The sequence below is a fragment of the Scatophagus argus genome, chromosome 7 (genome assembly GCF_020382885.2).
Source record: "Scatophagus argus isolate fScaArg1 chromosome 7, fScaArg1.pri, whole genome shotgun sequence".
NCBI lineage: Eukaryota > Metazoa > Chordata > Actinopteri > Scatophagidae > Scatophagus > Scatophagus argus.
Genome location: NC_058499.1, coordinates 25970759 through 25985494, shown reverse-complemented (window position 1 = coordinate 25985494; position 14736 = coordinate 25970759). Strand labels below are relative to the sequence as shown.

Below are 14736 nucleotides of genomic sequence, written 5' to 3'. Positions count from 1 at the left end.
CAAGAGACCGGGTGGCTTTTTTCACACAGCCCCGTCCCTATTGATCTGCGACTCCATGCGCTCCCATATCACTGATGGAGTCAAAAAACAAGTGAAGCACACTAATTCAGTGCTTGCCGTCATTCCGGGTGGATTAACAAAAGAACTCCAACCGCTAGATATTGGTGTCAACAGACAGAAGGCGAACACATGTTCACCAAGACAGGGAGACAGCGCCGAACGACATACGCCACTATCTGCCAGTGGATCCTAAATGCCTGGGCTGATATATCAGTCTCAACTGTGGTCCGAGCTTTCAGGAAGGCTGGAATCATCGCTGAACTACCAGACAACAGCAGCGACACTGACTCGGATAATGACGACCTTGACGAGATGGAGCCGGGCATGTTGGATGCTGTATTCGCCCAACTGTTTAATTCGGACACTAAAGAAGAAGAATTCGAGGGATTCGTGGATGAGGAATGAACTGATAAAGTGAGCTTTACGTGTTTCTTCTGTGTGTTCACAACTGAACAAGGTTGGTCATATTGTGAATATGGACATTAACGACACTGTTTCTTTTACGTGTTTACTGAATCGAGGAAAAGTTCCCGTCCACTACATGATAAAAATATTGCACTACCTGTTATACCTTGCTGTTGTTAAAAGATAAACTGTGTTGCGAAAATACTACGCCGCTGACATTACCTCGGGAAAAATAACACAGCTGTTTATTCATTTTGGGAGTGAACGGAGTTGTCAGAACGCTGGTTTGTATTCTATTAATAAAGTTTGACTGACTTATCTGACTGTTTTGTTTTTCCTTAGTCGATGTGAGGGTCGAAGGGCAGAGGATGTTGCTGATGTTATGTTAAGCCCTTTGAGACAAACTGCTGGTAAAAATGGGCTATACAAATAAAGTTGACTTGACTTGACTTGACTTGACATTCCCTTTAGTGCAGCTCCATCTAGTGGACGCAAAACGCAACCCGAGCCACTGCTGTAGCTTCTATCCTATGCTCCTTATAATGCGGTGCGCCTTATATATGAAAACAGTTTTAAAATAGGCCATTCATTGAAGGTGCGCCTTATAGTGTGGAAAATACGGTATCTTGAACAGCTCCTCTACTGCGTACATTAGTTTTAGGTCTAAAGAAACGAGGAACAGACACAGTCTCTATGGAGTTTTGGGCAGGTGACTGCTCTAAGAGAAGCGCAGAGAAGTGTGTAGCACTGCAGCTCTGCCCCCTGGTCTCAGCTCTGAACTGTCAGGGTGTCGGGATGCTGATAAAATTGGCCAAATTGCTAGAAATGAGAGCTGCTCCACCCAAAGTGGGATGGATGCAGTCTCTCCTAATAAACCAGGTTTTCCCCAGAAGGTCTGCCAATTGTTAATAAAGCCCACACCGTTTGCTGGGCACCACCTCAATAACCAGCGATTGAAGGATGAATAGCAGCTATACATTTCATCACTGGCTGAATTGGGCAGGTGTCCAGAGAAAACTACAGAGTCCGACATTGTTTTGGCATATGAACACACCGACTCAACACTAACTGTAGTGACCTCCAACTGGCATAGACGGATGTCATTACTGCCGCCGTGAATAACAATCTTACTGTATTTACGTTTAACCTTAGCCAGCAGTTTCAAATTAGCTCATCCCCTCTCACCCTCTTACCCTCAACACTGGATCTCCCCAAGGCTGCGTGCTGAGTCCCCTGCTGTACTCCCTGTATACACATGACTGTGTGTCCACATCAGACAGTAACACCATCATAAAGTTTGCTGACGACACAGCCATCGTGGGGTTAATCTCCCACAACAAGGAGGAGGCCTACAGGAAGGAGGTCACCCACCTGGAGAGCTGGTACCAGGAGAATAACCTCCTGCTGAACGTCAGCAAAACTAAGGAGCTGATTGTGGACTACAGGAAGAAGCAGCAGAAGGACATCCGTCCACTCTGCATCGGCGGGTCTGAGGTGGAAAGGGTGGACAGTTTTAAATACCTCGGTGTGACTATCACACGGGACCTGTCCTGGTCACTGCACATTAACAGGACTGTTAAGAAGACCAGGCAGCGTCTCTTCCACCTTCAGAGACTTCAGGCTCCCCCTCAAGGTGCTCAGGAACTTTTACACCTGCACCACTGAGAGCATCTTGAGTGGGAGCATCACCACATGGATGGGCAGCTGCACAAAGCAGGACCTCTCGGCCCTTAGGAGGGTAGTCCGCTCAGCTGAGCGGACAATCAGAACAACCTTACCCGACCTGCAGGACATTTACATCAAACGATGCAGGTCGAGAGCCGAGAAGATCATCAGGCAGCCCCATCACCCCGGACACTCACTCTTCTCCCTGTTGCCATCAGGCTGTCAGTTCTGCTGCCTGAGAACCAACATTGAGAGGATGAGGAAAAGCTTCTTCCCCCAGGCCATTCATCTGCTCAACAGTGAGCGTTAATCTGGACAATTAGCTACTCCCACCTGCACTACATGCACTAGATGTAAATACCACTCATGTAAATAATGCACATTTTCACTTTTTTTAAATTTAATTTTAATTTTATTATTTTTTTCTTTAAATTAAAATTTTTTATTTACCTATTATATGGTAGCAGGGACACAAAGAATTTCACTGCACATTGTGCCGTGTATGATTGTGTGTGTGACAAATAAACCTATCTTGTATCTTGTATCTTGTATTTGATTCAATGTCACCCGCTCTGGCCCCCCTGCTGAGCAACAACAAGAAGCCAACAAGAGGCTCTTTCTGCTGCCTCTCCAGTCCTGTGCACAGCTGTCTTAAGTCTCCAGTTAGTGATGTGAGCAAACACAATCTGCCACATTCCACATTTTGTCTCACTGCTCTTCAGCCATAGCTTCACATTTCTATTATTGACACGGCTGACTTTCCTGATGCGATCACACACCATGGAGACACAAAGATGGAGGCCTGTGAAGTTTAGAGAGTCGCTCCCTCACTGTCACACTCTCTTCTCTTCTGTACACAAAATGTTCTCTCAGGTCTCGTTGTTTTCTCATTCTAGATGTGATTTTCAATTTCAATTTCAATTCAGTTTATTTATATAGCGCCAATTCACAACAAAAGTTATCTCATGACACTTTCCAATTAGAGCAGGTCTAGACCAAACTCCTCCATCTCTCTTAAATTGTAAAATAGAGAGAGCCCAACATTCCCCCTTGAGCAAGCACTTGGCGACAGTGGCGAGGAAAAACTGCCTTTTAGAAGGCAGAAACCTCGGAGCAGACCCCGGCTCAAGATGGGCGGCCATCTGCCTTGACCGGTTGGGTTGAGAGAGAGAGAGAGAGAGAGAGAGAGAGAGAGAGAGCAGGAGAGCGACAGAGAGAGCAAGAGAGAGAGGCAGAGGGGGTGGGGTGTGAGAGAAGGAGCACACAAGCAGAGATGCATATGTGGCGAGGTGGACGCTAAGGAGCATTAAAAAAATCGTAGTTGCGACAACGCCACCTGGGGAATTGCACCCCAGGAAATCTGAGCTTAACTGTGTTGGTTATTCAAACCAAGGCCACACAGGTTCAATACCACAGGGCGAGACGGTTCCACAACAAAGAATTTATTAACACATAAAGTAAACAAAATACAAGTCAAACACAGTCACACCAATTGAACACACAATAAAACAAACCAAGGGGCAAATGAAGCTGGCCGGGGCTACCATGCAACAGGACAACCACAAGACAAAGAGGGGGGGGGAGGTCCTCGACAGAATCACCCGTGAAACTACACACTCACACAAAACCAAAAAAAGGGGGGACCGTGGAGAACACACCACCACCAGGGATTAACGGTCACAGGGAGCCCACGACACCTGACAACAAAAGAAATATCAATTAATAAAACAAGCCCAAAGGTTAGTATAACTGGCGTGAACTAAACAAACATTGACCTAAAAAAAGAGAAAAAGAAAAAGACAATATAATAAACTCATCAATACAATAAAGGAAAAAAACAACACAGGAGAAAAGGAAGGAACAAACTCCACATCAGGCCAAAACAGCAATACAGCCGATACAATAATGGAGCCAAAACGGTAGTAGAGCCAAAACGGTAGTAGAGCCAAAACGGTAGTAGAGCCAAAACGGTAGTAGAGCCAAAACGGTAGTAGAGCCAAAACGGTAGTAGAGCCAAGGAGGAGTGACTGGTAGTTGCCGGCAGTTTACCCTCGCCTCGTTCCGCAAGGCTACGGCCACGCCGAAAAGAGGCAGAAGACAGCCAGCTCCTGTCACGGGTTAATCACTCAGCTGCACCAAAACACCCAAACAATCAGCTGGAGAACGAGAGACAGAGCCGCTGGACGGCAGACAATCGCGGACTTACCGAAAGGGCAGATGAGCATCTCCAGGAAAAACTACCAGTGGGGCGACACATCCCCACGGCCCGGCAGCCGGTCGCGCTCTACAAAACAAAGATCGCGTCACCAAAACCACCGCGCCGTGCATACACCAGCAGCGAAAGAATAGCGGAATACATTACCTGAGCGAAGAGGATCATACGCCCGCAACGACCACGTCACACAATCACAGTGGCCACAGGAAGGAAGCGGAAGAGGAAGAGGCAAATGCATCGCACATCTATATATAGAGACGCATCGCACCGCCCCTCAATCAACGCGCTCCGTCCCTTATCACAATGCCATATAGTGGCAGGGAAAGACACGACAGGTCACACCTACCCCCCGCTTTTGCATCGTCGCCTCGACGATGGATAAAATAACCACTGGAACTACCTCCAGGGCCTGAAAATGGCAGTCTGGGCACTAGACACAGTCCCTAGGTCTCTATTAGCAGCATTTTGCTGCTGGCTGGCAGGCTGAGGGAGATGGTGGACATTAGAATGGTGGCCAGCTGTAACACGAGCTGTTCTACGCAACGCTGGCTGGTCAGTGCTCAGCTGGTTAGTTGGAGGCAACCATGAGACTGTTGGTGAGGCACCTTCGCATGCTGGAGAAATTGCTGGAACAAAACTGACCGGCTGAGAAATCACAGTGGGGGGGTCTATGGGGCAAGAGGTACCTGGGGCAGCTACCGGTGGCGGACAAGATGTCTCAGTGACCAAAACCCACAGTTCATCGTCACTGGAAGGTTCACCATCCAGTGCTGCCACAGCAGATGGAGGGTACACCTCCAACTGGGGGCCAACAGCTTCAGGTTGAATTATAGCCTTCAGCATCTTCCGATGCACATTCTGAACCCTTTGCGGGTCGCTCACAGGGGCAACAGTATTAACTGCTCCTTCACCAACCGGGGCCTTCACAATCTGATAGACCACCGAGCTCCAAAGATCTTGTATTTTATGGCGCCCTCTAACACTGTGGTCCCTCAAATACACCTGTTGTCCGACTGAAAGCGGTGCCTCTCTGACCCGCTGATCATGCCGCTCTTTCCGTCGGCCAGCTGCAACCAACATCTTGTCACGAACACCCTCAAAAGCGAGTCTGAGTCTCACCTGATGCTCGGCCACCCAGTCCTGTACCTGACCTGCTACAGGCTCCTGGACACGTCCCAGGAGAAAATCAACTGGAAGACGTGGTTCTTGCCCAAACATAAGGAAGAATGGAGACTCGCCTGTGCTCTGATGAGGAGTGGTGTTGTAACAATAAAGCACCTGAGGCAAACAAGCAACCCAATCCCGTTTCTGGGAAACCGGAAGGGTGCGAAGGAGGTTATGCAGGGTTCGGTTAAACCGTTCGCATTGACCGTTACCCGCCGGGTGGTACGGAGTGGTACGGGATTTAGAAACGCCATACAAACGGCAGAGCTGATGAATCAATGAGCCCTCAAAGCTCCTCCCTTGGTCCGAGTGCAGGCGACTCGGGACACCAAACTTATAGAACCACTCAGAGATCAAAACCTGGGCCACAGTGGAGGCCCGTTGATCCCGAGTGGGAATAGCCACCGTGAATTTACTGAACACATCTGTCATGACCAAAACATTCTCGTACCCATTCCGAGAAGGCTCCAACAATGTGAAATCAATGGCCACAATCTCATTAGGTTGGGAGGCCAACAAGTGGCCCATAAAGCTATTAGGTCCGTGCCCTGAGTCCTTAGCAACTTGACATCGCTGACACCCCAAAACCCACTGCTTTATATCTGCTGACATTCCTGGCCAATAGCAACGTTGCCGGACCAACTCTGTGGTCCGCTCTATGCCTTGGTGACCATGGGCTTGGTGAAGCTGGCTTAAAGTCTCCTGCTTAAGGGCGGCAGGCAGAATAAGCTGTAGAAATTCTTCACCCCCATCGGAACGGAAGACTTTGCGAAAGAGAACACCATCTTTCTCCACTAGGCGGTCCCATTGGCGAAAAAGTGCCAGGACTGGCTTGGAGAGCTGCCGCCTTTCCACGGAAGTAGGTGGAGCATTCCGCCGCCAGAACACAAGTACATCCTTTAGGATGGGATCAGCCTCCTGCAAGGAACGAAGGTCAGAAGCGGAGTGAGAGGGAAGGACTGAGACCACAGCCTGAGAGGCCAATGCCAAAACAGCTGGAGGTGGATCCTGCTGAAGACTGCTGGGGACTGAAGTACCAGGCAACGACTCAGAAAGTTTGAGAGAGCCAGGTGCATGCTGTCGTGAAAGCGCATCTGCATTTCTGTTACTGCGGCCTGAACGATACTTGATATGAAAATCAAAAGCGGCAAGTTGGGCAGCCCACCTATGTTCAGTGGCTCCCAGCTTAGCAGACTGAAGATAGCTCAAAGGGTTATTGTCAGTGAAGACAATGCACTTATGCCCCAACAGGTACTCTCTAAACTTCTCTGTCATGGCCCACTTGAGCGCAAGAAATTCCAGCTTCATTGAGCTGTAGTTCGACATATTGCGCTCGGTGGGTCGAAGGCCTCTGCTGGCGTAGGCCACCGGTCTCACGCCACTGTCCGTCTCTTGCGAGAGGACAGCCCCCAGGCCACTATGGCTGGCATCGATCTCCAGAATAAAAGGCTGTGAAAAATCGGCATATGTTAGCACTGCGGCCGAGACCAACCTTGATTTCAAGGCCTCAAAGCTCTCCTCACACTGAGGTGTCCATGCCGCTCCCAGAGCCGGACCTGACCCTTTCTTGGACTTTGTGCCTGCTAGCTTAGCCACCAGCTGATGCAAAGGGCCCGCCAATTTGGCAAAGCCATTTACAAAGCGCCTGTAGTAGCTAGCGAAACCCAAGAAGGAACGCAACTCAGAGACATGACTGGGCCGCTGCCAGTTAGCCACCGCCTCAATCTTCTTGGGGTCCGTGGCAACTCCCTGGCTCGAGATCACATGGCCTAGATAGCCAACCTCCTGCTGGAAAAATGCACATTTCTCCAATTTTGCCTTAAGACCCTCCTTCTGAAGCCGACCGAGCACCATTTCCAGCCGCTGAAGATGTTGCTCAACAGAGGAAGAATAGACGACAATATCATCCAGGTAAAGCAGTAATGACTGACCCTGCTGATCACCAAACATTCTCTGCATGAGCCGCTGGAAGGTGCTTGGGGCATTACACAAGCCAAAAGGCATGCGGTTGAACTCAAAAAGGCCGAACGGTGTACAGAAGGCAGTTTTGGGACGATCCTTCTCTGACACCGGAACCTGATTATAGCCACTGGCCAAATCAATTGTGGAGAACCAGCGAGCCCCAGAAAGTGCATCCAAGCTCTCCTCGATGCGAGGTAGGGGGAAGGCATCCTTCCTGGTCTTACTATTTAGGGGACGATAGTCCACACACATACGCAGGCCCCCATCCTTCTTCCGCACCAAGACGATGGGAGATGCGTAAGGGCTGCTGCTTTCCCTGATGACCTGAGATTCCAGAAGCTGATTGATATGCGCCTTCACCGCCTCATACTCTGATGGAGGGATGCGTCGATACCTCTGCCTGACTGGAACATCATCAAGCAGTGGTATGTCGTGCGAGATGAGGTTAGTACAGCCCAGGTCGCCATCATGGGCTGAGAAGACTGACTGGTACTTATACAGTAGAGACCTTACACCCGTCTGCTCCTGCTCAGGCAATGGGGACAGACTTAGGGACTCTATCCTATCGGGTACTGAGGGAGCAGCTATTTGGGAAGAGATGGTCACCAATGTAGGCTCCACCTCAGTCACCCCTGTAGGTAAACTGATGACCTGAGCAGCGTTCAGGAGACCAAGACTGGTCCGTGGGTAAAGGAGAACCTCCGCTGCCCCCACGTTAACTATGGGAACATACACAGTACCCCGAACAACCTGCACCAGGCAGGGAGAGGCTAGCAGCCCCGCTGGTAAGCCTGATTCAGGGGGCTCAAACAGCACAGTCTGACCAGAAAACTGCTGGGGGCAGGTGCTAGCAACAAGCTTCATCACCCCACCTGGAATACGCACCACCCGCTTCCCCCGGACCCTCACCGTGCCAGTCGGGTCACTCGGAGTTTGAATGGAAGACTGGTGGCACGTTTGTAGGGCTGCAACCACTGGAGCAGGTGCCTGGGAAACGAACGGCGAATCAAAAAGAGAAGGACCATATGCACCAAAGAGCTCACGATAGCATCGACGGATCACATTCATCCCTATGATACCAGGGACAGAAGACGCCCTGTCAGGGGGGTCCTTAACAACAAGGATCCCACAGTGGGGCATCACCTTACCACAGAGTTCCACATCAAGTTCCAAATAGCCGACGTATGGAATCGCCAGGCCATTAGCTGCTCGCAGCTGTAACCAGTGACACGAATGAAGGTGATCATGACCCCAAGGTGCAAACTGCTCCAAGAAAAAGCTTTCTGTGATGGTGGACACCATGGAACCAGTGTCCACCAAACATGACACAGCGACTCCTCCCATGGAGGCATCGATGTTCGGGCAAGGAGCAATTAAACCAGCTACTGCACCCTCCTGTGAGCCTATGGACTCCCCAACTGAACTGTGGCTCAGCAGCTCAGTGGGCTTCAGTTTTCCGAAGGGTGAGAGGGATGAGTTAACCCTGCAGCATTAGAGTTCAAGCCAGGCACTGAACTAACCCGCTGTCTACGGGGGACCCGTCCACCGTCACACTCTCTAGCAAAATGGCCAGGCTGCTGACACCGTCTGCAAATTAAAGGGCCACTGCGAGAAGTCTGGCCTTGTGAACGAGGGGCCTGTAGGGAGGCTACGGTCTGAGTCAACTGGTCCAGCTGCTCCTGCTGGCGCTTCAAAAGATCCATCAGCTCACTAAGACCTGGCCCAGATGGAGTGCTATTAGGGGCCAGCGGGGCATGGCCCTGCATGCTATACTGCAGGCCATAAGCTGCTGGCAAAGAAACACTACGCCCTCTAGTGCCTCCTGGCAGACCCTCCCTCTCCCACCGAATCGCCTCACCACGCAGCTCCAACAGTGTGACAGTTGGCTGACGACGAACAAGCTGTTTAAGCTCCCGCCGGAGAGAACAGTCAAGCACATGCTCGATAAATTGGTCCCGAAGGAGAATATCAGCATTTGGCACACCATCAGGTGCGCACTGCCTCACCTGTGCCATTAAAGCCATCAAGGCCAAAGAGAACTCGTGCAAGGTCTCGCCCTCCAGCTGGTGCCGAGAGAAGAAAGCCTGCTGCAAGGTTACGTAAGGCTGAGCACAACCATACAGCTCTTGTAAAATGGTGAGAACCTTACCTGGGTCTCCTCGCTCTGCAGCAGAGCGATACTTAATTTCTTCCTTCGCTTCCCCTTCCAAGTGGTCAAAAATAAAGAGAGCTTGGTCAGCAGTGGAAAGATGGCGGGCACGCACACATGCCTGTAACTCCTCCACCCAGTCAGATATTCCAATGCCAGTCTTACCGTTGAACATCGGGCACCTACGGTCTCTTGGGACGACAACCAGCCGCTCTGTAACAGCAGCAGCCGCACCTGCAGGCAGAGCATGACCAGGCGGAGCAAAGGGAGCAGCCCCACCAGAGTCCCCCAGCGAAGCAGCCCGCTCCTGACGGAGCCGCTCATTGTCCGCTTTAAGCTGCAACACAAGCTCCTTAAGCTGCTGCATCTCCTCCTCCATACTGATGGAACAACCTACACCAAGCCTCACAAAGCAGTGTAAGAAAAAAAAATTTTATGTCCCTGGAACAGACACTGCCGTTTTGGCTCAACAATTACACATGCAAAACAGGACACCCACTAATAACCAGTTTAACAGAACACAAGAAGGAAAACTATATAAAGAAAAGGACAAAAATGAAACACGTCTCTGCCTTTATTAATGTGGATCCTGCCGACAACGCCAGAATGTGGCGAGGTGGACGCTAAGGAGCATTAAAAAAATCGTAGTTGCGACAACGCCACCTGGGGAATTGCACCCCAGGAAATCTGAGCTTAACTGTGTTGGTTATTCAAACCAAGGCCACACAGGTTCAATACCACAGGGCGAGACGGTTCCACAACAAAGAATTTATTAACACATAAAGTAAACAAAATACAAGTCAAACACAGTCACACCAATTGAACACACAATAAAACAAACCAAGGGGCAAATGAAGCTGGCCGGGGCTACCATGCAACAGGACAACCACAAGACAAAGAGGGGGGGGGAGGTCCTCGACAGAATCACCCGTGAAACTACACACTCACACAAAACCAAAAAAAGGGGGGACCGTGGAGAACACACCACCACCAGGGATTAACGGTCACAGGGAGCCCACGACACCTGACAACAAAAGAAATATCAATTAATAAAACAAGCCCAAAGGTTAGTATAACTGGCGTGAACTAAACAAACATTGACCTAAAAAAAGAGAAAAAGAAAAAGACAATATAATAAACTCATCAATACAATAAAGGAAAAAAACAACACAGGAGAAAAGGAAGGAACAAACTCCACATCAGGCCAAAACAGCAATACAGCCGATACAATAATGGAGCCAAAACGGTAGTAGAGCCAAAACGGTAGTAGAGCCAAAACGGTAGTAGAGCCAAAACGGTAGTAGAGCCAAAACGGTAGTAGAGCCAAAACGGTAGTAGAGCCAAGGAGGAGTGACTGGTAGTTGCCGGCAGTTTACCCTCGCCTCGTTCCGCAAGGCTACGGCCACGCCGAAAAGAGGCAGAAGACAGCCAGCTCCTGTCACGGGTTAATCACTCAGCTGCACCAAAACACCCAAACAATCAGCTGGAGAACGAGAGACAGAGCCGCTGGACGGCAGACAATCGCGGACTTACCGAAAGGGCAGATGAGCATCTCCAGGAAAAACTACCAGTGGGGCGACACATCCCCACGGCCCGGCAGCCGGTCGCGCTCTACAAAACAAAGATCGCGTCACCAAAACCACCGCGCCGTGCATACACCAGCAGCGAAAGAATAGCGGAATACATTACCTGAGCGAAGAGGATCATACGCCCGCAACGACCACGTCACACAATCACAGTGGCCACAGGAAGGAAGCGGAAGAGGAAGAGGCAAATGCATCGCACATCTATATATAGAGACGCATCGCACCGCCCCTCAATCAACGCGCTCCGTCCCTTATCACAATGCCATATAGTGGCAGGGAAAGACACGACAGGTCACACATAGCAGCAGTAATAATGCCAGAAGTATCGAAATGTAGATAATGATAATGACAATGAAGTATACAGAAGGTATTATGGTGATTTTGATAACAATGGTAGTGACAATAATGGTAGTAGCTGTACTGAGTCTTAACAGATTTAAATCAGATTATGACTAAACAGTAGTAATTGCAGTAGGTTTTGAGCAGGACGACAGCAGGACCGCAGCAGGAGGTTCAGTCATGATCGCTAGGAATCTGCGGGACAAGAAAGCACAGGGACTCCAGGGAAGAAGTTGAGTTAGTAATATGCATTAATGGGACATGAATGTGTGCAGAAGGAGTTTTCAGGCAGCTCCATCAAACTTACTTCAAATGCAGTCCAGTCAGAAAGAGGGTTTAGGGCTGTGCTGGCTTTACTGGTTCCTCTGGCAGTGGAAATTAATGAGAGCTTTATGTAATTGCAGTGGCTTTCCCTCCTCCTACATGTACAGCGGCTGCTACAAGGGTTGATGTATTCCCCTGACTCCACCTGTCACACTGGGATCTTACATAAGCTGCTTTTGTTTTAAATGTATGTTTGAATCAGTGTGTGATTGTCTGTGGGAATCTCACCCATCTTCTTATTTGTCACTTTTTATATACTTGATTCCTTTCCTGGCCTGCTCTCCTCATTTGAGGCCACATGCATTGAAGAAATTGACACCTTAATGCTTCCAAGCCATCATTTTAAAGCGACATTCATCAACGACATGTGGCACAGCTGCATTGTGCAGTGCAAGAGAATGCAGCTACACTGCCCTCTGTGCAGCTCATGTGAGGTTGTAGCACGACTCCGACAGCACCTCATATCGACATTATGAGTCTTGCTATTTTTCTGGTGTCACGCATGCACTTCTCTGCAAAAAGAGACCTAAAATTGATGTGAGGACAGTCATATGGGAATTATATTAGCTTTTCACTGCAGTTTCACAATGTCCACATCTGCAGAATATGTCACTCCCTCTTTCTCTAAATGGAAAAGCACATCATCTTTATCAAAGGCAAACACCATATAAATAAGATGGGGCTGGCTGTTTCAACGCTGCATGTATGGACATGCAAGTGAACTGTAGCAGTTCACTGACACAGCCTGTGTGGCCTGCTTGTTACAAGGTGACACACAGAAAGGCAGATGGTTTGATCATATTTAATAGTTAAAATAAGTTATGAATACAGATGAAACATTTAGACCAGGGGTGTCCAAACTAAGGCCCCAAGGCCAACTGCGGCCCGCAGCCTAGTTTTTATTGGAGGGCAACACAATTAATGGGTGCAGTTCATCGTTTCAACACTAGATGGAACATAAATGGTGCTTCTTCACTAAATACAAATAGATCAGTGTTTCTCAATTATTTTCTGTTGCGCCCCCCCCAGCAAGAAGAAAACAATTCGCGCGCCCCCCACCCCACCACCTACTCTCCGCCGCGACTATAAATAATAGTAATAATAATATGTAATAATATGATGCTAACAGTGCTCGCTGGTTTACTGAAGTAGCTTTCACAAAGCAGGATGATTGTTGGCAACATTCAGCACGTTTTCGCTGAAAAAACTCCAGCGGCTTATCAGCATGATTGGGATGTAATGTCTTCAAGTGGCGCTTTAATTTATTTGGCTTCATGCTGTCTGCTGCCAGCATTTTTAGACACAGTAAATCAGAATCAGAATCAGAATTCCTTTATTAATCCCTGGAGGGAAAATCCAGGTCTTTCGTTGTCTCCCACTGTAGTTACAATGAAGCCAAGCACTACATATGCTTCGTCATATTTCCTCGAGTTACTCGAGAAAAGACTTCCTACAAAGGATTCACCCGTGCATCCTCAGTCATAGCTCCTCCAATAAACCTTCTATTTCCTTGCTTATCTCAGGATGATTTTGTGAGACATCCTTCAGGACAGAGGAGACAGGAAGGCACAGTATAAAGAAATGAGAAGAGCCCTCTGTGTCTCCTCATGAGGACTGCCTCTATGCACCATGGGTTACAGTGACTGCAGTGAGTCCACACACCCACACACACACAGCTTCTTGTACAGACAGTCCTATGACAGCTCTGAAACTGACTCAATGATATTATCATCAACAGAAACAGCAGGATGGTGCTCCGTGGGTGTGTGTGTGTGTGTGTGGGGGGGGGTGTGTGTATGGGTTTGGCAGCAGTGGCTACAGAGGACCTCCAGAGTTCAACAGTCTCACAGCTTCTGGGAAGAAGCTGTTCCTCAGTCTGGTGGTCCTGCTCTTGATGCTCCGCAGAGCAGCTGCCGTGCCACACAGTGATGCAGGAGCACAGGACGCTCTCCACCACACATCTATAAAAAGATGTCAGGACTGAGCTCCCCGGTCCGGCACGCCTCAGCCTCCTGAGGAAGTAGAGGCGCTGGTGTGCCTTCCTGATGAGACAGAAGGGTTGTTGCTCCAGGTGAGGTCGTCCGTTATATGGACGCCCAGGTACCTGAAACTGGAGACCACTTCCACCGCTGTCCCTCCAATGTACAGGGGAGGAAGGGGGAGATGTCTGCCCCTTCTGAAGTCCACGATCATCTCCTTGGTCTTTTTCACGTTGATGCAGAGATTGTTCTCTCTGCACCAACCCTCCAGGCGTTCCACCTCCTGCCTGTAGTCGGCCTCGTCACTGTTGGCGATGCGTCCAACCAAAGCTGTATCATCCGCAAACTTCACGATGAGGCAGCTTGGATGTTGCGCTGAGCAGTCGTGTGTTAGCAGAGTGAACAGGAGGGGGCTCAGCACACAACAATAATAGTGCTGAGGGTGATGGGGGAGGAGGAGATATCATGGATCTTCACTGTTTGCGGCCTGTCCGTCAGGAAGTCCAGGACCCAATTGCAGAGGGTGGAGCTCAAACCGAGAGCACTGAGCTTGTGGATCAGTGTTTGCGGAATGATTGTGTTAAACGCAGATGTGAAATCCACAAAGAGAAGGCGGACATAGGAGTCTTTATTCTCTAGGTGGGTGAGAGTTTATACAGACAAACACCAAATTCAATGCAATAAATGCAATGTAATAATAAATGCAATAAAAATATTTTAATAACAATATGATTACATTATAAAATAATAACTTCCAGCTATCATTGTCAAAAAGGTTTAAAATGTAAACTGAAATCAAAACAACAACAATAGCCTTTTAGCACAACATGCTAACTGAACCGCCACCTTAACGTGGTGGAGGGGTTTGAGTACCTGAGTGATCCTAGG

The 14736-nt window shown here is 49.1% G+C and overlaps 1 protein-coding gene and 2 long non-coding RNA genes across 5 annotated transcripts; all 3 read right to left on the bottom strand.

Annotated features, from left to right (window-relative positions):
• Positions 1-3754: 3754 nt before the first annotated feature.
• LOC124062048 lies at positions 3755-4761 on the bottom strand. Of its 2 annotated transcripts, none has more exons than XR_006843859.1 (3): positions 4493-4761; positions 4337-4414; positions 3755-3827 (listed from the first exon to the last, which is right to left on the bottom strand). It is a non-coding gene; the product is annotated as an uncharacterized LOC124062048 (long non-coding RNA). The 2 variants fall into 2 exon arrangements; XR_006843858.1 differs by lacking the exon at positions 3755-3827 and adding an exon at positions 3924-4260.
• A 4158-nt stretch (positions 4762-8919) lies between these two features.
• LOC124061801 lies at positions 8920-10272 on the bottom strand. Its single transcript, XM_046394043.1, has 2 exons — positions 9786-10272; positions 8920-9674 (listed from the first exon to the last, which is right to left on the bottom strand). The coding sequence occupies exons 1-2, from the start codon at positions 9997-9999 to the stop codon at positions 8920-8922; spliced, it is 969 nt and encodes a 322-aa protein (XP_046249999.1). The 5' UTR covers positions 10000-10272.
• Positions 10273-10571: 299 nt separating this feature from the next.
• On the bottom strand, positions 10572-11487 carry LOC124062047. 2 transcript variants are annotated; one of them, XR_006843857.1, is made up of 3 exons: positions 11310-11486; positions 11154-11231; positions 10572-10644 (listed from the first exon to the last, which is right to left on the bottom strand). It is a non-coding gene; the product is annotated as an uncharacterized LOC124062047 (long non-coding RNA). The 2 variants fall into 2 exon arrangements; XR_006843856.1 differs by lacking the exon at positions 10572-10644 and adding an exon at positions 10741-11077 and having other exon boundaries at positions 11310-11487.
• Positions 11488-14736: the final 3249 nt, after the last annotated feature.

Coding starts and splice junctions, on each gene's coding strand:
- LOC124061801 (XM_046394043.1), bottom strand. CDS start 9,999: ATGGAGGAGGAGATGCAGCAGCTTAAGGAGCTTGTGTTGCAGCTTAAA. Junction 9,675..9,785: donor TAGGTGCCCGATGTTCAACG/GTAAGACTGGCA, acceptor ACCACTTGGAAG/GGGAAGCGAAGGAAGAAATT.